Below are 21,390 nucleotides of genomic sequence, written 5' to 3' on the forward strand. Positions count from 1 at the left end.
AATTATAAAAACAATTATGTTTTTTAAGGAAATCATGGGAGAGTAAGTCTAATACTAATGAAAAATGTTTTCCCCAGGAAGAAGGAAAACAAGAATGGATCGGATGAAACCAGGTTAGTCAAAATATCTTGTTTTAGGGTTTTTCATTGTGGAACACACAAAATCGCCAAGAAATAGCTAAAAATCTAAAGTACGCTGGTACAAACTTTAAGAAAGTACGTTGTGTTGACACTATTGCTATCAGAAAAATAACAACTCCAAGTAATTTTGGAAAACAGCCTTTGATATACATCCCTAGTGAGATAAACCTTAAGACGAAATGAACAAAGAAATATGAACCAAAATGTTGACTTACTATTTAAATTTTATTATTTATTATCATTTAATATGTCATGATGATTGCATGTGCATGTCCATTATGGGCACACATGTGTGGAGGTGTCTGTTCTCTTCTACTTTTACATGTGTTAGGAAGAGACTTTCTGACCAAGGCCCTAGGAGGAAAGGATCCCATTGGGAATGAGTCACCCAAGGTCACAGTGTCTGGTTCCAACTCTTTCCTTCTTGGGTTCCAGAGACAGTGTCTCTACCACTGCACACTCAACCCCTTCAAGCTTCCCTTTAGTCTCAGGGCACTCTATGAGATCAGAATTCCAATGCCTGCGGAGCGGAGGGGAGCGGAGGGAAGGGGAGGGGAGGGGAGGGAAGGAGAGAGGAGGGGAGGGGAGGGAAGGGGAGGGGGAGGGAAGGGAAGGGAAGGGAAGGGAAGGGAAGGGAAGGGAAGGGAAAGGAAGGGAAAGAAGGTACCAACCACACACATAGGGTGACACAGTGCCAGTTGATTTCTTTTTTAATGTGCCCAGAAATGGTTGGAGTCAGAGATGAGTGATTTGGAAGAAAACCAGATCTGGTCTCAAACCCAGATGTTCACTAAAACTCAAGTTCTTTTCTTTTATGGGTTACTTGCAATATTACTTTTATTGTTTATATTTGAAGGTATATAATACGTCTGATAGACATAGGCATATTGAAAGAATTACCGCAGTCAAGCAAACTAGTTATCTATGGGCTCATAATGTTGGTGCATGTCAGGGATGAAGCAGCTAAAATCTTTCTTAGCAGATTTCCAGCAGACGTATTAACTAGGGTCCTTTGCTCTTCAGTCATTTGTCCACAGAAGTGAAACTGTTCTTTGACTTCCATCATCCCTCCATCTGGTTGCTGTCTCTATCTGCTCTCTTTCTCTCCCCTGGCCCCCATCTCCTCCCTCTCCCCTTCCCTCCATCTGAGGAACAAACCCAGGTCTTGCACATGACAGGCAGGTGTTCTGCCAATGAGTTATATTTCCCTCCTCCATACGCAGCGTTTCAATTTCTCCGTCCTGCTTATTTCATTTACACATCTTTCAGGTTCATCCATGTTATCAAACGGGCAGGGTCTCCTTAAAGGCTGATTCCTATTTTCTCATACATATACTAAAACCCCATTTTCTTATGTAAAATTGAAGCTGGCTGAACCAGCAATTCCAGCAGAAGAATCCCTGGTGTGACAATACACTGAGAATGGGTAGGGAAGCTGCTACTGCTGGGGACAATGTTTACTGTCCCCACATGTTCCAGAATTGCCACGTAAGAGGCAATAGCCACCTCCACACTGGCTTTAAATCACCTGAAGACCAAAGAGGATTGTTATAGTTTACATTTACTGACAAGGATGTACCCAATTCATGAGGACTGAGGGCTGAAAGGGGACATACAGAGATTTGAAGTGTCCCCCTGGCAGAGGCTACAGGAGCGTGAAGTGGCAGGAATGGAGCAGTACCACCAAAAGGACACTAGAAAATCAGCTTCATTTTCACTTCAGTCTTTACGTTGAGTCACCAAATAACAACAACAGCATCTTTAGCTGGAGACACTTTGCAGAGTGTGGTCCCTGGAACAGCAGCATCAGTACCAGCTAGGAACTTGCTAGGAATGTCAAAGGGGTGATGTAGGTGTGTCTTCTATCTATCTGATGATTTCATTGGTTAATTAATAAAGAAACTGCTTGGCCTGATAGGTCAGAACATAGGTGGGTGGAGTAGACAGAACAGGATGCTGGGAGTGAAGCAGATGCCTTGGGCAGTCGCCATGACTCTCCTCTCCGAGATGGATGCAGACTAGAATCTTCCCTGTAAGCCACCCCTCGTGGTGCTACACACATTAGTAAATATGGGTTAAAGCAAGATGTGAGAATTAGCTAATAAGAGGCTGAAAATAATGGGCCAGGCAGTGTTTAAAAGAATACAATTTGTGTGTTGTTATTTTGGGGCATAAGCTAGCCAGACGGCCGGGATCTGGGTGGCAGGAACATAGCCCGCTGCTCCACACTACAATGGGGACCTGGTAAGGGGCTCAATGGAGAGCTCAGGGGCATATGTCAGCAAGCCCTGGTTCTGAGTGAGGCAGTGACACCACAAGCCCTGGGCAGCCAGCTCAAATTACAAACCGAAAGACTTGAACTTGACTCCAGATTTCAAGATCAAAATGTCTGTGTGGCTGAGAGTCCTGGGTAAGCTCTGGAGGCTTGCGGCAAGACCAGGGCTTGAAGGAAGTCCTGGGTGAGCTGGGAATGCCTGGAGCGGCCACAAAAGTGACCATCTTAAGATGAGGGTGAGAAGGGCACATGGGCCCATCTGCAACCATAGCCCGAGACATTTATAAATAGCAGAAACTTGTGCCTCATAGTCCTTTAGCCCAGAGCATGTGACACCAAGGTGACCCTATGTTCAGTCATCTGGAGAGGGTTGCGTCCTCCAGAGTGGAGGGACACTGAGTCCTCATCCAGGTGACGAATACACTAGCTGGATACCTCATCTTTACAAGGGCCCTGACTGTATCCTGAGGTCCCATCTACATGACCCTGATGGCCTCGCGGCATCCTAAAGACCCCTCTTGTTAAGTCTAGCACGTGGGCAAACCCTGAAGTGTGGAAGAGACCCATTAATCATAGCAGCCTGGAAGAAGGGCAGGAACTGGGTCTGAAGATTTATTTTCCCCTCACAGTGGTTCTGTGATCCCAAACTACTCCAAACACCCTTGTACAGCCAGCCCAGGCAGCCCAGGCCACTGCCCTGGAACTCAAGAGTCAGGACAGGGCTGGATTAATCCAGATCTTGCTGGTTTGCTGTGTTCTTGAGTTGGAAAGAGAGGAGGCAGGTAAGCAGGGCCTGGAGGTATCACTAGTTCCTCATTAACCACCCTGGCAGGAGAGCTCTGGGCTGTGAGACCTGCAAATAGGTATAAGCAACAGGGAAACACTCATGCAGACAAGTGTCTCTTAGCACAGTTTACTCTTAATGCAGTGGGACAGAGAAGGTGAGGTGCAGGGAGCAAGACACAGCCGAAGGGAAAGCCCAGTTGGAAGGTCTCCTTCATGATCAGTCTGAAAGCACAGGCTCTAGCCAAAGATTCCACAAAAGCACACCACCTCGGGAGGGGAGAGTACTGTTTGAACTGGCACCAGCTTAAAAACTGATTCGGGCCTCCTACTGTGCCGAGAGCTTTGCTTGTTGACAGTAGAATTACCTAGAGTTTGTGGGGGAAATTTTCCAAGTCCACTCAGAATTCTTTCAGCACCCAGATTCATCTCTGGGATTGCTTTGTTCTCTAGGTAAATACTTGACTGGAAGGACAGCCCAGGGAGCAGAGGCGCCAGTAGCCATGGTCAGAGTCTTCCTCTGCCTGTTCCCTGCCTGCCCACCCTCCACCAAGAGACACTTCACACAGACACACAGAACCTTTGGGCCTGGTGTGAATACCTAGTAACCTGCTCTATCTCCACCCTGTGTAAGGAGACCAGGTTCCCATGTCAGAGCCAGACTACAACAACTATCTTTTGAAATGTGATGCTAACTGGGTAATACTTGGTATCATAAAAAATTTATTTTCCATTATTTATATGCCCGTGTGGTGGTCTGGATAGGTACAACCCCCATAGACTCATGTGTTTGAATCCTTTGCCCCTAGGGAATGGCGCTATTAGGAGGTGTGGCCTTATGAAGTAGGTGTGGCCTCCTTAGAGAAAATGTGTCACCATGAAGGCAGGCTTTGAGGTCTTATAAGCTCAAGTATGGCTAGTGGAACACAGACTCCTGCTGCTGCCTGCAGATCAAGATATAGAACTCTCAGATCCCTCTCCAGCTCCATGTCTGCCTGCATATCCCACCATGATGATCTAGGACTAAACCTCTGAAACTGTAAGCCAGCCCCAAATAAATGTTTTCTTTTATAAGAGTTGCCATGGTCATGGTGTTTCTTCACAGCAATAGAAACCGTAACTAAGAAAACCCGCCATGAAGAAGTCCATGTTAACGGTACCACTTTTGATTTATTGAGTGTTTGTATATGTAACTGTGTCACAAGCACAGGTGTATCCCGTTCTGTTACTCTGTGTTCTATTCCCTTGATAGTAAAAGTCTCTAAACAAACCTGGGGCTAGATTGGCAGCTTACAGTTATCCTCCTATCTCAGGTGGCCACAAGGTAGATGGGATTTGAACTCAGGTCTTTGTGCTTGTGCAGCAAGTATCCTTACACACTGAGCTCTTCTTTTTAAGACAGTGTCTCATGTAGCCCAAGCTAGCCTTGAACTCATTAGGTAGCCAAGGATGACCCTTTCTGAGTCCTGAGTTTACAGGCAAGTGCCATCAAACCTGGTTTCTTCTTGATGTCTCTAAATAGTAGCTACTTTCTTGGAGTTAGTACTCACAAATATTTTAACTAACTATGCCTCCCTGTAGCTATGAATAATAACATATCCGGTTTTTCCTTGTGTGTGTGTTTTAAACACAAAGAAGCACATTCTGGGATGTCTTGCTTCCTCTAAGAAGTCACTGGTGTTCCCAAACATTCTGAAATGTGACACCCCATGCCTTTTCTATTTTCGAGATCTCTTGGGGCTAGAGAGATGGCTCAGCAGTGAGGCACTTTCTGCTCTTGCATAGGACTGGGGTTTGAGTCCCAGCACCTGAACGGCAGCTCGAAGACATCTGTAGCTGCAGTTCCCGGGGGATCTAATGTCTTCTTCTGGCCCTCCTCAGCTACCATGCTAAGATATACATATACACAAATAAGCAAAATATCTACACACACAAAATAAGAACAAATACACTATGAAAAAACATTTACTTGTAGTCATAAACATTTTGTAGCTGAGAATGTCCTTGACCCCTGGTCCCCCTCCTCCACCTCTAAGGGTCTGGGATGCGAGGAGTCTATGCTGCTAGACAAGCACTACCACCTGAACTAAAGCCCCGTCTCTGTTTTCTGTAATTTTTCCAATGCTGGGGACTGAACACTTACACATCAGCACCCCCTCAATAATTATGAACAACTTCAGACACATTAAGATGTTGAAGATTCACGTAGTGAGCACTTTACACACTCATCTCCTAGTGTTCCTGTCATTCAAGTCCCACCTATAATGTCTCGGGTTCATCAGTAACTCTCATCTTCACCAACACTAAAGGCCCATGGGAGGCTTTCACTCAACACTCCTTAACATTTCCACGGGCTTCTAAGGGTCATGGAGGGAGTCACGACAACAATGTTTTTGCGTTGCTGCTGATTTAGGAGTTATTTCTTCTTTAAACTGGCCTGGGTTGTGTCAGTCTCTCTCAGCAGCATCAGCTCCGGCACCACAGTCTCCCCACCTTTCTAGAAACAGTTCACACTCAGACCACCCTACAATTAATGCAATAGAGACGATGTTGTGTTAACAGCACTGACCGCTCCATCATGAGGTCTGGAGCTCAGATCTCAGCACTTCTTCCATCAGGTGGCTGACAAGATCCTGTGATTCCCAACTCCAAAAGATGGACATCTTTTTCTGGCCTCGCTTCTACCCACACAGAAGCACAGAAGCATGCACAGACATATCAATATCAAAAATAAAATTTGAAGAGCAGACAAGGTAGACTTAAGGAATCATCAAAGAATTGGTATGCAGTGTTTTTGTCTTTTCTACACTGCTGCAACTTCATACATAAATATGCCAGTCTTCAGTGAATTAAAGGGCAATGCTGTTATTTTGTTTTTAAAGATTTACCAAACAGCCATGAAAAACATATATACAAATAACATTATATGGACTGAGCTGAGCAGGTTATATTTAGGAATGTGTGTGTGTGTGTGTGTGTGTGTGTGTGTGTGTGTGTGTGTGTGTGGTATGTGAGTTCTGATGATTTTATTCAGGTGTCAGGCTTCTGTGGACCATGTCTTTACCTACTGTGTCATCTTGCTAGCCCATTTTCTTCTTCTTTCCTTTCTTTTCCCCTCCCTCCTTTCTTGAGACAGTGTCTTGCTATGTAATATAGGCTTGCCTAAAACTTGCTAAGTAGTCCAGGCTGACCTCCAACTTGCAACCTTACCTTTTTTTCCCCCTTAAGACATGGTTTCTCTGTGTGCAAGTCCTGACTGTCCTGGTCTTGTAGACCAGGCTGGCCTTGAACTCACAGAGATCCGCCTGCCTCTGCCTCCCGAATGCTGGGAGGTGCACCGCCACCACCTGGCTCTAACGTGCAGACTTGTAGGAATGATCCTAAGTGCTGGGATTCCAGGCACATCCCAGCATGCCTGGCACTGATTTCTGTTATTCTAAATCAGTATCTTCGCTAATGTGGTGCTGAGTCTAGAAATCACTGAAAAGCTTGCGGGAGAGTCAGAAGAACTTTCAGGAAAATGTCCTGAGTTTGCTGATATTAAACACAAGTGCTAGAAAAACTTTTTAAAAATCATAATAAATGCACTCATTATGCACACTCCTTCACATCTTGTTCACCTATTATTACATGACTGAGATTCCCAGTGTCTCTGTTCATCCTGGCTCTCTTACAAGTTCAACCTTCCCAAAGTTAAGTTTGCAAACTCTTAATTGTTTAGGTGAAAAGCAGGGAGGAAGGCTACATGCAACAAAAGAAAAGAAAGAATGAGAGAGAGAGAGAGAGAGAGAGAGAGAGAGAGAGAGAGAGAGAGAGAGAGCGCTAGTTTCCAGGTCTCCTAGCGTAAGTCTAGCCAGTCACCAGGGATAACCTAAGCAAAACTAGCATCCAACATTCAATCTACAAATCAGAAGTGTGGCCCTGCAGGTTTGTTTTAATTAAGAGGGGGGCTCACCTCCTCAGCAATCTTCACCAATACAGTAGAAACAAGAACATGCACAATTAAGTATCTACAGTAAATGAAAAAGCTTCATTACCTAGACTAGATCTGGTCTAATTAAAAAGTAAATCAAATGCAAGAGGAGAAATAATTGCTACCAGGCATAACGAGTTTGCTTTAATTTAGAATCTGAGCAAGGGGACACAAACTATTGAGAGACACAGGCTTCATCTAGGGAAGAGAAAGTCCGAAGCAATACTAACACCTTACATCGGCTGTTAGATGGTCAGATGGCCAAGACATTTTGGTTGGTGTGACCATGCAGCTTACAGCAGGACCAGTCTGCAGTGACATCTGTCAGACCCACGCCAGACTGACTGCTGTAGAAATGGCTATCAAAAAGCAAAGGAACACCCATCACAGTCCGGGTGACAGAACACATGACATCAAGGAGGGCTAACAAGGCTGTCGCTAGGAAAGCCTAAAGCGAGTGACGTATTTGACTTCCAGTATCTTGTCTCCTTAATCTGCCCTCCACTTTCTCCTGTTCATTTGCAGTCACTGTGGAAGCAGAGGTCAGCTGAGAGACTGACCGAGTGTGAGGTTTGAATTTGTGACTGTGAAATCCATGAAAAGAACACAGTATGGTGCCTTTAGCAAGGCACATAGTGTCGCAGAACAGAAGGGCACATTTTCCCCAGGGATCCTACAGAAGGCAGCCAGTCCGGCCGTGGAGAACAGGGCCCAGAGGAGCACTTGGCCAGACAACTTATCTGGGAAACAGGGACTATCATAACAGGAACTGTTCAAGGCCACCTCAGACTCAAGGTTGCTGAATGCGTATTATAGCATAAAGCATCGCATTGCAAAAGCTCCTGGGGTTCATTAACTCAATCTAGTGTTGCAGTGTCTTTTCTTTAACAGCTCAGTTTGGACCACATAGCAAGGTGTGCTATCTGACATTGCCTGAGCTCAGGAGAAAAGCTGGGCTTTCTTGCTTTTTTTCTCAAGGGCAGAGGCTGCTTCCAACCTTCTACCAAAGAGAACATGAAGGTCCAAATTGCTTGTCTTACCCTCACCCCTCAAGCCACCCCCAGCACTACAGATGACCGGCTGAAGACATCTTGAGATGGCCGAATCTTCCTCTGGCAGAATTCACATAAGCTTCCCACCCCACCTCCCTACAGGTTATAATTCTAGGTGGCACGGACACTGATGAGAATGCTAGATTATTTTTATCCTCATCCAAATGCATCATGCTAATGGAATTAGAGTGGGAAAAGGAGAGGAAGGACAACAGATAAAGAACAGCATCAGGAAGCAATGCATAAAGCCCCGAGGAAAGTTCAGATCCACACCAAGGGAAAGGCAAGCTCAGGCAAGCGGCAGCCTGCCCAGTAGGGTGTTTTCAAGAGGGTGAAGCCAAGGGCCCCTGTTCTGCATGGCCACGGTGAATCTGTAAAGTCACCTTTCTTATGCAGGCACCAGAGTACAGAGTACCCTGTCCTTCTAGAAAAGAGAGACAGGGCCACGACCAGGAATCCATGTGTACACTGTGCTCCCAAAGCAACCAAGAACTGTTAAGATTCTAATAAAGAATTCAAACCTAGGCTGGAGAGATAGCTTAGCCATTATCCTGTTTGGGGTTCCAACATCTTAAAAGAGCTGGGTGTGGGAACCAACTGACCAGGTATCACAGACTCTCCAGCAAAGAAAGCATCATCTACTGTGGGGATGAAGAATGGATAATACTGACAGTCACGAGTCTGTATTTTTACATATCTTACTCTACCAACAACAGTCTGCATTCTGGGTCCCAAACTCAGCTGAATGAAAGTCAAGTCTTACAACCAACTGGGACAAGGAGGTGCTCTTGGGTTCCTCCTCAAAAGTAAACAGGAGGAAAGAAGGGGAAGAAAAATAATAGAGGGGCACTTACTCTAAGAATCCAGGCTTGTGTTTATGCTCCACGTGAGGTCCAAACTGTATCTGGGCTTGAAATCCACCAAACTCACATGCCTTCTCGAAGGAGACAGGGTGAGATCCATTCAGGATGTCATCCCGAGCCTGAAACACACGAAGAAGGAAGGGATTCAGGGGCTTCACTTTTCCAAGTGATATATTCCTGACTCAGGACAGGTACTGCAGACAAGCAGCCACAGTGAATAGTGGGGGAGGCAGACACAAGGCTAAAAGAAAGGGAGGTTTTGTGTTCCCCTTTCAAAGTTGACAACAGCACAACAGGTACCTGGATTATCGAAAGACAATTAGAGAGATAAATCAACCACACTGGTAATGTAGGAAGGCAGACGAGACTGTGAAAAAGGAAGAGACAATGGAATCGTGTGAAATGCCTGGATTTATATGGGTTGATTTGCTTCACCTGAGCCTAGGTCATAAAACCAGCAAGAAAAATACCTACAAAGAGGTAAAACCACATGGGATCTACTAGGAGAGACAGACAGACAGACAGACAGACAGACAGATATGTACTCCCATACCCAGACAAGAGACCAGTCTGAGGACATAAAGGGCCCAGCAATGCAAGATTTGCCATGAAAACTCTGCTCCCAGCTCTCCTGGATCACACTGGCTGGTCCTACTTATCCCTCACCCTTCTGTCTTCCTTACTCTAGCTCCATGACCCAGAACACTCTGAGATGGACGCTCTCAGCTATTACCCTGCGCTCTAAATGTGGAAAGTTTCTCCTAACTTTCCTGCTAGCTGCCTTCCTTTCTGCCTGCCAGCACCATTCAATACCATTCTTTCTTCTGCAGAAGTCAGTGAACAGAAAGCATCTCAGACCTTCAGAGGACTCGGTCTGTCTTACAACTACCTACCCACTTCTAGTTAATCCAAGAGTAGACACAGAAAACGAACAGTTACGCGAGGGATGAGGGGATCTGCCGATATAGAATGCTTACATATGTGAATTATTTACTTTCAACACTGGCGGAGGGCAGGGCTACAGTGTGCAGGTCTTGCACCGTTTCGAAGGGCAGACAAGCAAGTAAAATGAAGGACAGAAGGAATTTGGAGTGGAAAGAAATTCTAAAGAAACATGGGTGGCATTTTCCTTGAGTCAAAAGAAGCCCACAGTCGAACTAGTGCAAAGCCCATATCACATATGACAAGGGATCAAAACTCAGGTGTTAACGATTGTCTGAGCTTAAATAATGAGTTAACAGCAAAGACTTAGGAGGTGACTGAGCAGACAGCTCGGAGATCATGAGAAGTACTGATTCCTTTGTTGTCTGAGATGTTAGCTTGTGAAATAAGATCAGTTGAACGAATCCAACTGTCTCCCAGGGTTGGTCTGCGAACAATGATAGCCACTAGGTCCTAACCCCAAGAAGCCCCAGAGAGGACCAGCAAGGCCCTCCTCTGGATAACAGCCGATTATACCTAATGCTAATTCCCTCCAGAGACTGAAGAACAGCACCTCTGGACTCGAGATTCGGTCTACCGTGTGGGAATTGGAGATGGGCACCTACTCGACACAAGACCATGCAGAACTCTCCTGCAGTTCACTTAAGGCTTTAGTGTCTTTTCGGTTGCTGTAATAAAATCCTGACAAAGGCGGCTTAAGGGAGAAAGAGTTTATCTGGCTCACATTCTAGGTTACAGTTCGCCATTCTAGGTTACATACAGTTTGCCATTCTAGGCTACAGTCCACCATCGTGGGACAGTGGGGCAATCATCACTTGAAGCAGCTTACCACTTTATATCCACAGTCAAGAGTAGAGAGGCAATGCTAGCTCCGAGGATGGATGTGTTCTCTCTTATTGAATCAAGACTCTGCTGCCTAGGGAATGGTGGCGCCCACAGCAGGTGGGTCTTTCTACTGAGACACGCCCACAAGTCAACCCAAGCTAGACACCAGCTTGTTGAGAATCCCTTCCCAGGTGACTCCAGGCGCTGTCCCGTTGACAAAGAACACTAGCCTTCACACTGGTCTGTTGTCTGACCAGGAAATACCGTACCTGGACATAAAGCAAGTTCAGCTGCACTGGGTCTCTGGAATCCACATTCTGATCGGAGTAAAAGAACTTCCGCCGAAGAAGCAATGCTTCATTTTCGTCCACGCCTTGCTCTCTGAACGTCCGGCTGTGATCTAGCCAGTTTACTGCAGCGTGAGACAGACAGAAGGACAGGGTTTACTACTCATTGCAGCAGCCTGCCATGGGAGCGGATTTCCATAAATGTTGATGGTTGCTTACGATTACTTCTTAACTTTGTGCGATGATTGACACCTACAATATGCCAACCCCCAGCCATTCCCAAAGTTAGCTACTGTACCACAGTGCCTTGGAGAGACGGAGAAGTGGGGGTGAGGGAACAGGGAAGACAGTGTTTGCACTAAGAAACCAAACAGTGGTGTATGAGAGTGTCTGAACTCTGGGTCCTCAGGGGCTAGTTGTGGTTGGGGAGAAGGCTATGGGACCGTCAGCAGGTCCCTAGGAAAAAGTGGGTTCTACAATCTGGCCCCACTTCCTGATGATACAATGTGAGCAGAAAGCCCCCTCTTGCTGTCTCCATGCCTTGCCTGCCAGGATGGAAGGCACTCCCTTGAACTATGCACCTAAACTTTCCATTCCTTAAATTGTTTTTCTTTTGCTGATTACATTTTATTTACTTAGTGTGTGTGAGGGTGTGTGTGTGTGTGTCTATGTTATGGAATATATATACACATATGGGAACAGGTTGTCTCTTCAAACCATATGGGCCCCAGGCATCAGACTGGTCAGCAAGTGCCTTTACCCACTGAGCTATCTTGCCTACACTTAAATATCTTCTTGTCAGGTTGGTCACAGCAATGTCACAAATAATACACTATGTCAGAGTTTTCCCTGAAATCAAGAGAAGTTACTACAATCTTATCTAGTGAGATGGGTTAGTACACCCTGGATAGAACAAGTTTCTCTGATCTCTGATAGGAAATAGGGAGAAAATGAAAGTCATGAGGTGGTGCAGAGACTCAAAACTAACAGTTAGAGATGACATTCAAGATGCTGTGGGCCAGCTTGAATCTGACATCATCCTAAAAGCCCTGTCCTCACATGGTGGTTCACAGGAATCAGCCATTCCCCTGCTCACTCCCTGAAGCCCCCTGTGTCCTCTACTCCTCTCCCTCTCCTCCCCTCCCCATGCCCCAAGCTCACTGGGCTAAGTATTTATGAGCAGTCTCACCAAATGCTAAGTGACTCTGGCAGAAGAAACCTGTCTGACAGATCTCCTCTCCCTCAGCCACCTGGGAGGGCACTGCGCACACATTAATAAATCCTCGGATTTGTCTACTAACGGCTTCTGGAAAGAAGTCTGTAACTGGAAATTTAATGAGGTAGAAAGAGAAGGGAACCGAGGAGGGCTCAGAGGAAATGGCAGGCCCACCAAAGATCAATAAACATTATGAAAATGATGATGTCATCCCAGAGCCGCAGCAGGAACAAGGCTGGAAGGGAAGGAGGCCAGGTGATAGACTAAGCTCCACCAGGGGAGGACGGGCAGCACGGGGCACACGGCAGGGCTTTGGGTGCATGCAAGGACATCTGCTGCTTCTGTACACGTTATCCATGTTGCTGTGGGAGTGACATTGCTGTGACAGACCAATCGCACTGATCTTAATCGCTAAGGAAATAATGAATCTAGGCCTGGAACTGCAGACTATTAGCATCTTTCTCAGGGACAGCCAGAAAGAACTTTCTGATGGAGGCACCCTGCCGAAGGAGTGCTGATTACCACCCCAGCCCACACTCCCGAGCAAGCCTCCAGGGCTAAGGGATTCAGAGGGACACAAATGATCAACAGAAGAAAGGCTATTATCACACACACACACACACACACACACACACACGCACACACACACACACACTCCATGCATGCACCACTCACAAGGGAAAACTAAGAGAGCTGGAGAGGGAACTTGCTTGGTTATTGCATATCCTATTCTGGCACATTTAGATCACAATTCACTAATTAGACTTTTAGCACTATGGTAGCAAACAGTGAACACAATTTATATATTTGATACGAATAAGTTCTTTTTAGATGTCAAAGATAATTAAAGCCATGTTACTACTTATAATTACCATCTTTTAGTGAGACAAACCAAAACATTTACAGATTTAAAAACCAAAAAACAACAACAAACAAAAAAACCCAAAGTGGCTCTCAGTCACGTGGATGGTGGCAGGGATTCAGGCTGAGGGACTGTGTACCTGGACCACCCTCTCCCCATCCAAGACTTACAGTCATCATCCGTGTGGAGCTTGGCCTTCAGCTTCTCCATCTTCCGCTCATCTCGTAACAACGTCCTGTCTTTTTTGAGTGTGCCTGTCCCTTCCTCTTTCTTTTCTTCAATGGTTTCTTGGATTAAAGAGTATTCTTCATAATTCGTTATTCCTAATAACAGAAACTGGGTCATAACTATACATCATTGCTACCAACTTGCTACTTAGGGCCAGGGGTGCTGCAAAGGGTCCATGTTGTCAAAATACAGGAAGGGGCCTTCCTCACTTGAGGGCCAGAGTGGTCACACGCCACACAGTTCCAGTCCAAACAAAGGCTCTGCAGGCTGGGAAGCCATAGTCAAAGTGTTAAGTACAATTTTCTCCACAAGCATACTTGTATACACACTCTTTTCTCTCTTTCTCTGTGTCTCTGCCCTCCTCTGAGTCTCTGACTCCTGTGTCTCTGTCCACCCCCCCTTTCTGAGGCCAAACATAAAACATAAAAGAAAAGCATCTATCACTGAGCCACAATCTCAGCTACTCCAGTAACTTTTTAAAAAATATTTATTTATTTATTATGTACACAATATTCTGTCTGTGTGTATGCCGGCAGGCCAGAAGAGGGCATCAGACCCCGTTACAGATGGTTGTGAGCCACCATGTGGTCGCCGGAAATTGAACTCAGGACCTTCGGAAGAGCAGACACTGCTCCTAACCTCTGAGCCATCTCTCCAGCCCCTCCAGTAACTTTTATTTATTTGTGCAGTTACTTATTTGGAGAACTAGTCTCACAATGTGGTCCTATCTGTCCTGGAACTCCCTATATAGACTATGGTGGCCATGAAGTCACAAAGACCTGTCTGCCCTGCCTCCTGTTTGCAGGGATTAAAGGTGTCTACTACCTTGCCCTGCCTCCATTAAATTCAAGAAACAAAAGCAAGATAGAATAAGGCAGGATCCTATCCAACAAGAAGTATGCGGATGAACTGGGTCCTTCCCTGAAGGGAAACCTAAGATAGGGAAGATTCCTTTCACCCAGCTTTTGAAGGCTTCATTGAAGTTGTTCTCTGTAGAGAATGACAGAAGCAACAGGAAGTAAGTCTGTGAGAGTCACATTAGCTGTTACCATGAGAATTCAAGAGATAATTGTCATCAGTGGGGAAGGGTGAATCACACGATCAAAAATCATTTTCACTGAGAAACTCCTTTTTGTTTTCTGCAAAGAGAAATAAAGCTCCCAACCACGGTTCAGTGAGACGTTTTATACCAACTGGAGGCCAGGCAAATGGAGAGACTGGAGAGAACTTTCTGGGGTGTGGGCGGAACTCAGCCTGTGAGTACCGCAGGGGAGGGTGTGGCCACGGCAAGGGCTAAGGGGAGAGCTGAGGTGCTCACCGATCCGGCTGCAGATGGTAACCAGAAGCTCTCCAACGGTCTTAGAGTCGTCCACCATCACTGTCTTCACAGCGCCATCCAACATGCGGATTTTCTGAGGCCTCTGTTTCTTCTTGTACTCCAAGATATCCTAGACACAAGCAGCACATGCCCCACACACTGAGTGGAAACACACGACAGCACGGGACACTTTCCTCTGGAAGTCGAGTACCCAGAAGATGCCTCCATCTTCCTTTGTGCAAAACTTTCCCGAAAGCCTTCCTAAGCATTCGGGGGGGGGGGGGGGGGGCGCTGCTGTGACCAGCACACCGAATTCCGAGAGCTAAGTAACGACTTTCATGAGGATTACAAAAACCTCTCGTAATAAGATCGTCCTTCAAGAGGGAATACTTGAGGCTCACAATGACTGAAAACCACTCTCTCCGAAGAGAAGATGGCTATGCGCTCCAGCGGCTGGGAAAGAGCAGCACTCAGGAGACTCAGGAGAGGGCCGTACTTCAAACAGCAGCATCGGAGTCGGCAGCCATGTGTTGCCACCAGAAACAATTCTTACTACCCCCACACAAGGTGAACATTTCTTTTTAAAATGTTACTTCAGAACGTTTGCCGTATATATTTACTGTGCACGTAGTCTACATAATGAAAGACATAAATAATATCCCCGGAAAGCTTCAGAGAAGGAGCCTACCGAAGCAAGAATAGTCTAACAAGACTGCCGGAAAATGTGACAATGGTGGGCTACAACAAAGGATGAGGTGGGGGTTCCTTCAAAATAGGAGACCCCACTTTCACTTTAATTCTTAGAAACAGAACCATAGACGGGCAGAGTAAGTACCACAGATTAACTCAACATTCCACCCTGGCTTTTTGGAATCCTGGCCAGTCTGACAAGCCCGCTTCATTGGGCACACAAAACCCCAGGATGCTGGAGGTGTGAGGAGGAGGGGAGAGAAGAGAGACAGCACTCAGTGTCTTTTTGTTTAATCACTTAAACTGCAGGGTAACTTCTGTCACTGCCACTGAGAGCTAATAAGTAACTGTATCTCCAGTTGATGGTCCCCGCCCCCTCACCCTCCCAAAAAAAACAAGCTCTGGGCAGTCTTTGGGCACCTCTGCTTTCCCGCACGTAGTCTGTTTCTGATCCAGTCTAGGGACACCTCGTACCTACTCAAGGAAGATAATGTATCTAGTATCTCACAGCCCAACTCTGCTCATCCTGGAGCCACGCAGCATACTGACCTCGGACTGTTTCAATACCTCTGTGGAATTCCAGGCATTTGAGATGGCTAGAATCTGCTCTCCACCTGTGAGGACAGCCCTACAGGTTCCTTGCATGGGAGTTGTTCATAAGAAGCCCTTGGATTAGAACACTGCTACAGTGGGTTTTCATAGTTGGTTTCCCAGCAGCAAAGCAATGAGAAAAATAGGACCAGTGGACCAGCAAAATGAAGCCATGGGGAAAGGAGCCTGGTACCAAGACTGTTAGTTATGGAAGGAAAGAACCAATTCTTGAAAGTCGTTTTCTGGCATCTTCATACATGCCACGAAACACACAAATTCACATACACAGACACACAGTAAGGAAATGTTATTTAAAAAAAATTAAACTATCAGCCTCAGGAGACAACCCAGTGGTTAAGAGTACTGAGTGGTCTTCCAGAAGACCAAGGTTAGATTCTCAGCACCCACATGGCAGCTCACAGTAGTCTGTAACTCCACTTTCAGGGGATCCAACGCCCTCTTCTGGACTTCAAGTGTACTGGTCAGGAAAGTAGTACATAGCCTCACATGCAGTTAAATCACCCAAACACGTAAGAATAGATTTAAAAAAAAACAAAAGGAAAAGAAAATAGGGCCAACAACATACCCCATTCCGCAGCATGTAGTAATCCAGTGTCCGTCCTGCTTCTAGCCAAATTCCTTTCCTGGGGTCTTCATCAGAGAGAAACAGCCCATAGTCAGAGGCTGCAAAGTAAACAGAGAGAGAAAAAGGGGGCCAAGTGGGAACAACGCTATCACTGGCTCAAGCACACCGACTCAGCAAGGAAGAGAAGACTGTCCATCACCAGAGAGACCTGCTTCTTACCAAGAGCGTAAGAGTATCCTCAACCCCGTGGAAGCAGGGGCCTCCCTGCAGAATCAAAGGTCACTGCAAGGTCCATGCATATGAACCAGTGGGCTAGAGTTGTGTCGGCAGTTTAAGAGAATCATGTGGTTCCTGGTTTCTAAGTCTCATACACCCAGGCACTCACAGCCCTTAAAAAAAGGAGGCAGTAACCACCTAAGACCAGAGCCACTGAGGCAGAGCAGGGAAGATGGGCATAGCAAAAGAGCATGGTATAGGGAGCGCTGAGATGGCTCAGCGGTCAAGACAACCAGCTGTTCTTCCAGAGGACCTGGGTTCACTTCCCAGTACCCACATGGCAGTGCACAGCTGTCTATAACTCCGGTACCATCACACAGACATGTATGTAGACAGAACACCAATGCACATAAAGTAAAAAATGAAAAGAATTAAAAGGAACATGTTATAAAAGATTGGTGGTAAATGCTCTGCAATCTTAGCTGATGTGGGAAGTCCTTCTGTGTATGAGTTGCTTTTATTGGTTGATGAATAAAGCTGCCAATGGCTTAGCAGAGTAAAACCAGTCAGGAAATCCAAACTGAGATATATAGAGAGAACAGGCAGAGTCATGGAGATGCCATGTAGCTGCTAAAACTTACTGGTAAGCCACAGCCTTGTAGCAATACACAGATTAATAGAATTGGGTTAATTTACGATATAAGAGCTAGCTAGAAATATGCCCGAGTCATCGGCCAAACAGTTTTGTAATTAATATAGGCCTCCATGTGAGATTGAATGGCTGCCGGACCAGGAGGGACAGAAACCTCTATTTACACTTAGCCTTAGGGAAATTGGGCTAGGAAGATTGAGTAATTAAAGGCCAGCCTGGGCTATACGATGAGAAACTTGCAACAAAACAGAATTTAAGAAAAAAAAAAAGAACAAGATATTTAGAACTTCCTTATGGGATAAAGTCTCTGTCATCAAATACCACAAAATAAAGAAAACAGTTGGAGAATTAAACTTAGTATCTTTTATAAAGGCCTCTTAGTCCAATGTGGGGAGTTCAAGAGGCCTGGAGGCAAGAGAGCAGAACAGTCATATCTCACCTGGACTTCTCTCTTCCTAGAGTGTGAAGTGGGGGATGGGTGCACATGCATGCCTCTGAAGGCCAGATGTCACGGGTGCACATGCATGCCTCTGAAGACCTGAGGTCACGGGTGCACATGCATGCCTCTGAAGGCCTGAGGTCACGGGTGCACATGCATGCCTCTGAAGGCCTGAGGTCACGGGTGCACATGCATGCCTCTGAAGGCCTGAGGTCAACTTCAGGTATCATTCCTCAGGGTGCCATTTCCCTTGTTCATTGAGACAGGGTCTCTCATTGGCCTGCTGTTTGCTGACAGCAAGGTTGACTGGTCATTGGCACCTATGGATTCACCTGTTTCCTCTTTACCAAGTGATGGTATTTCAAGTCCATGAAGGTTTTGGAGATCAAACTCAGACCCTAAAACTTATGCACCAAGCCCTTTTCAGACTGAGCCATCTTCCCAGCCCATCTTTCCCTTAATGTAACTGAAGAAGCCTTAGAGTCTTCCGGAAGGGTCAGGGCTTCCACGGCACCTCAGGAAAATGATTTCTGGGTCTTCAGAGGCCTCCGCCAGAACTTGTATTAATTCAGCACAAAGGAAAGTTCTAATAGTGTCAGAAGATGATAAAAAAGGAACTGAATAGTACCAGTGAGACCGGACAAGCAAATTTTAAAGTCAGATAGGAAATGTCTGCAAATTTTATTTCGAGTTAATTTAATATAACTCAGCAAGCTGAATATCACGAACAGCACCCTCTCCTGGACTCTGTGGGTATCAGCACCTACACACACACACAAGCTCACACACTGATATATACACATAAACATAATTAAAAATAAAATCTTTCTTAAAAATTGAGGTAAAATTCATGAGGCTCCTTCAGAGGGCCTGTGCAGTAAAGACCTACACTAGGGCTGAGGTTACAGGAGTCAGCGTGTATCAGGCAAGCATGTCATTCTTTATTCAACTAGTTCAGCGGCACATCAAAAAACGGTTTGCAAACTACAGAGCAACACCCGAGGAGGGCCGAGATAGCAGTACTTCAGGGTCAATGTTAATGTGGTCATTGACAATGAAAGCCTTGTTCTTGCCAGCAAGTACCATAAGAAGGCATTTGATTTAAAATTCAGATTTTTCCCTCCCGGAGACAGAGTCTTACTGTGTAGTACAGGTTAGCCTAGAACTGAAGTGGCTATGTAGATTAGGCTGGCCTTAAATCAGAAATATCAGCCTGACTCTGCCTCAGGAGTGCAGGGATTAAAGGGGTGGGCCTCCATGCTTGGTTTAAAGCAGAGATGTCTTTTACGTGTCTATGTGTGTCCTTTTAGCTACAGAGTTAAGGGCTACCCAGGCACATTCTCAGATACCAATGAATAACCATGACCTACCTTGTCCAGTCTGTGCCTCGGGCACGCGCTCCCGAATGACTCGACAGGCATCGTACACGGCCGTAGACGGCTCAAATTGCATGGTCTTCACCACATTGCAGTGGCGGACACAGATCTTTAAGGAGAGCGCCACCATTTTCATAGATGACTTGATGGGTTTCGCTCAGAGTGTCTAGAAAACACAAGGAGACAAGCGCTGATGTATATAATCATTATGTAGCTGCAGGGGAGACAAAAAAGCTCAATTCCTACCCCAGCTGTCCCACTATAAAGTCATTCACAATCCTGTCAGAACTGGTCTGAGTGGCATGTATGATAATGTGTTAGCATTCCTTGTGTGAGAAATGTCATCATAAACTCCTCCGCGAGCAGCAGCAATGATTGTCAAAAATTAGCTCCAAACTGAATGAAGGCACTACAGCTTGTGCCGTGGACGGACTGCCAACAGGACAGAGGAGTTGGAAATGGCTGACGCTTTGCACCACCACGTCAAGGTTTCAAAGCCAACTGTAAGACTGTTTCCAACGCTCTCTCTGCAGGCATATGTAAGGCAATCGAACCGCTTTCGGTCAACAGCCTTTGGGCTCTAGAAATGAATGGACAGTCTTGCTGTGTTGTAGAGTTTCCCAGACCCCCAAGATGTCCCAGCATAGTTCAGGGGTAGAAGTCAGTGGAGAAGGCCAGGGGGGTTCAATATCATCACGGATCCTTTTATCAGACATAGCAGAGAGGAAGCCATGGCTAATCTTTTCTAGTCCCTGGGGAAAAAAATTCTAAGCGTCCTTGTAGTGGTAGAACAGGAGTGGAGAAAGAGATGTCAGCGTCAACATACGAAAAGTCAGTGGAAGACTGGACCGGATCACAGATCAGATGGGGTGAAGGGTGAGGAGAACCAGGAGTCCAACAGCTTGACCTTCTCTGCCAACTCAGGCAACACAGTTTAGTAGAGTGAGGGCCAAAACTGAAGTGGGTAGCAGGGTCAGGAGCGCAATGGAGGAGAGGGATGGCTCCAAGTGTACCAACACATCTCCTAGGTGGGCTTGCTGGGCAGCGGACAGAGAACGGACAGAAGTTTCCACCTCATGTGGATAAACTTTAATCCAAAAGTGTGCTGCCTGTTGTATCAGGAAGACATCCACATGTCTCCTGATGGTTCCAGGTATCTACATGCCCTCCATTACAGTACACCATCTCAGTTCTGGGCCCTGTCCACACAGCTGCCTCTCAGTCTGTTAGAGAGGAGAAGATGGGCAGGTGTTGGTAGATGGAACGATGAGGTGGAGCCTGCCGTCTGGGTTCAGTCCCAGGGCCAAGATTGCCTCGGACTTCTGTGCCAATCACTTTCCTGCTTCCAACCTTCAGACAGCAGGAAGAAATCGATACCCATGGCCAGTTTCCCCCATCAGTTTTCCAGGCCTTCTCCTCCTAGCCCATCAGGAGGAAAGGCATAGAATTCAGGCAGCTCTCTCAGCACAGGACAGACGCTCAAAAGAATGGGGACCAGCAGAGGTCATGAGAGACATGTTCTGAACTATTCAGTCACCTAGAACAACCACTGTGAAGAGCATGGCCATCACTGCCCGGGACACATTGTTAAAGAAAGCCTCAGATGGGCCTTGTTCATAGGCCCCCGACCAGCGTGTCCAGCATGGTTTTCTTACTCCTAGCTCCGTATTTTACTGTGATTCAGCTTTCCCTAAATGAACAAGACTAACAGTTTACTTTATGGGACTGTGTGCATGTGGGTGCACATGGTATGTATGCGTGTATGTATCCATGTGTGTTTATGTGTGTGGAAGCCAAGGACAACCTTGGGCACCTTCCTTTATGGTTCCTCACTTGAATGTTTTGAGACAAGGCTTCTTTACTGGACCCAGAGGCCATCAATTCAGTTAGTCTGGATGGGCAGTGAACCAGGGATCATCCTGTCCCCGCCTGCCTAGACTAGGACGAGGGGTGTGTGCTTCTACGCCTGCCTTTTCACATGGGTGCTAGAGATCTGAAGTCAAATCCACACGATTTCACAGTGAGCATTTACCAATAAGCCACTTCCCCAGCCCCTTCATAAGAAGCTCTAAAAAA

General features: G+C 46.2%; 1 protein-coding gene across 3 annotated transcripts in view; it reads right to left on the minus strand.

The window, feature by feature from the left end:
- The window catches only part of Tln2 (talin 2), a 426,737-nt gene that overhangs the window by 165,544 nt on the left and 239,803 nt on the right, over window positions 1-21,390 (minus strand). For all 3 annotated transcript variants that reach the window (XM_038322053.2, XM_038322054.2, XM_038322055.2), the window contains 6 exons: window positions 19,309-19,480; window positions 16,632-16,729; window positions 14,765-14,894; window positions 13,389-13,541; window positions 11,123-11,265; window positions 9,078-9,205 (listed from right to left, as the gene is read on the minus strand). In XM_038322053.2, the coding sequence (XP_038177981.1) occupies window positions 9,078-9,205; window positions 11,123-11,265; window positions 13,389-13,541; window positions 14,765-14,894; window positions 16,632-16,729; window positions 19,309-19,450 (794 nt within the window). In that variant the 5' untranslated portion in view covers window positions 19,451-19,480. The remainder of the gene's footprint in view (window positions 1-9,077; window positions 9,206-11,122; window positions 11,266-13,388; window positions 13,542-14,764; window positions 14,895-16,631; window positions 16,730-19,308; window positions 19,481-21,390) is intronic.

This window comes from Arvicola amphibius, chromosome 3, assembly GCF_903992535.2.
Source record: "Arvicola amphibius chromosome 3, mArvAmp1.2, whole genome shotgun sequence".
Classification (NCBI taxonomy): Eukaryota; Metazoa; Chordata; class Mammalia; order Rodentia; family Cricetidae; genus Arvicola; species Arvicola amphibius.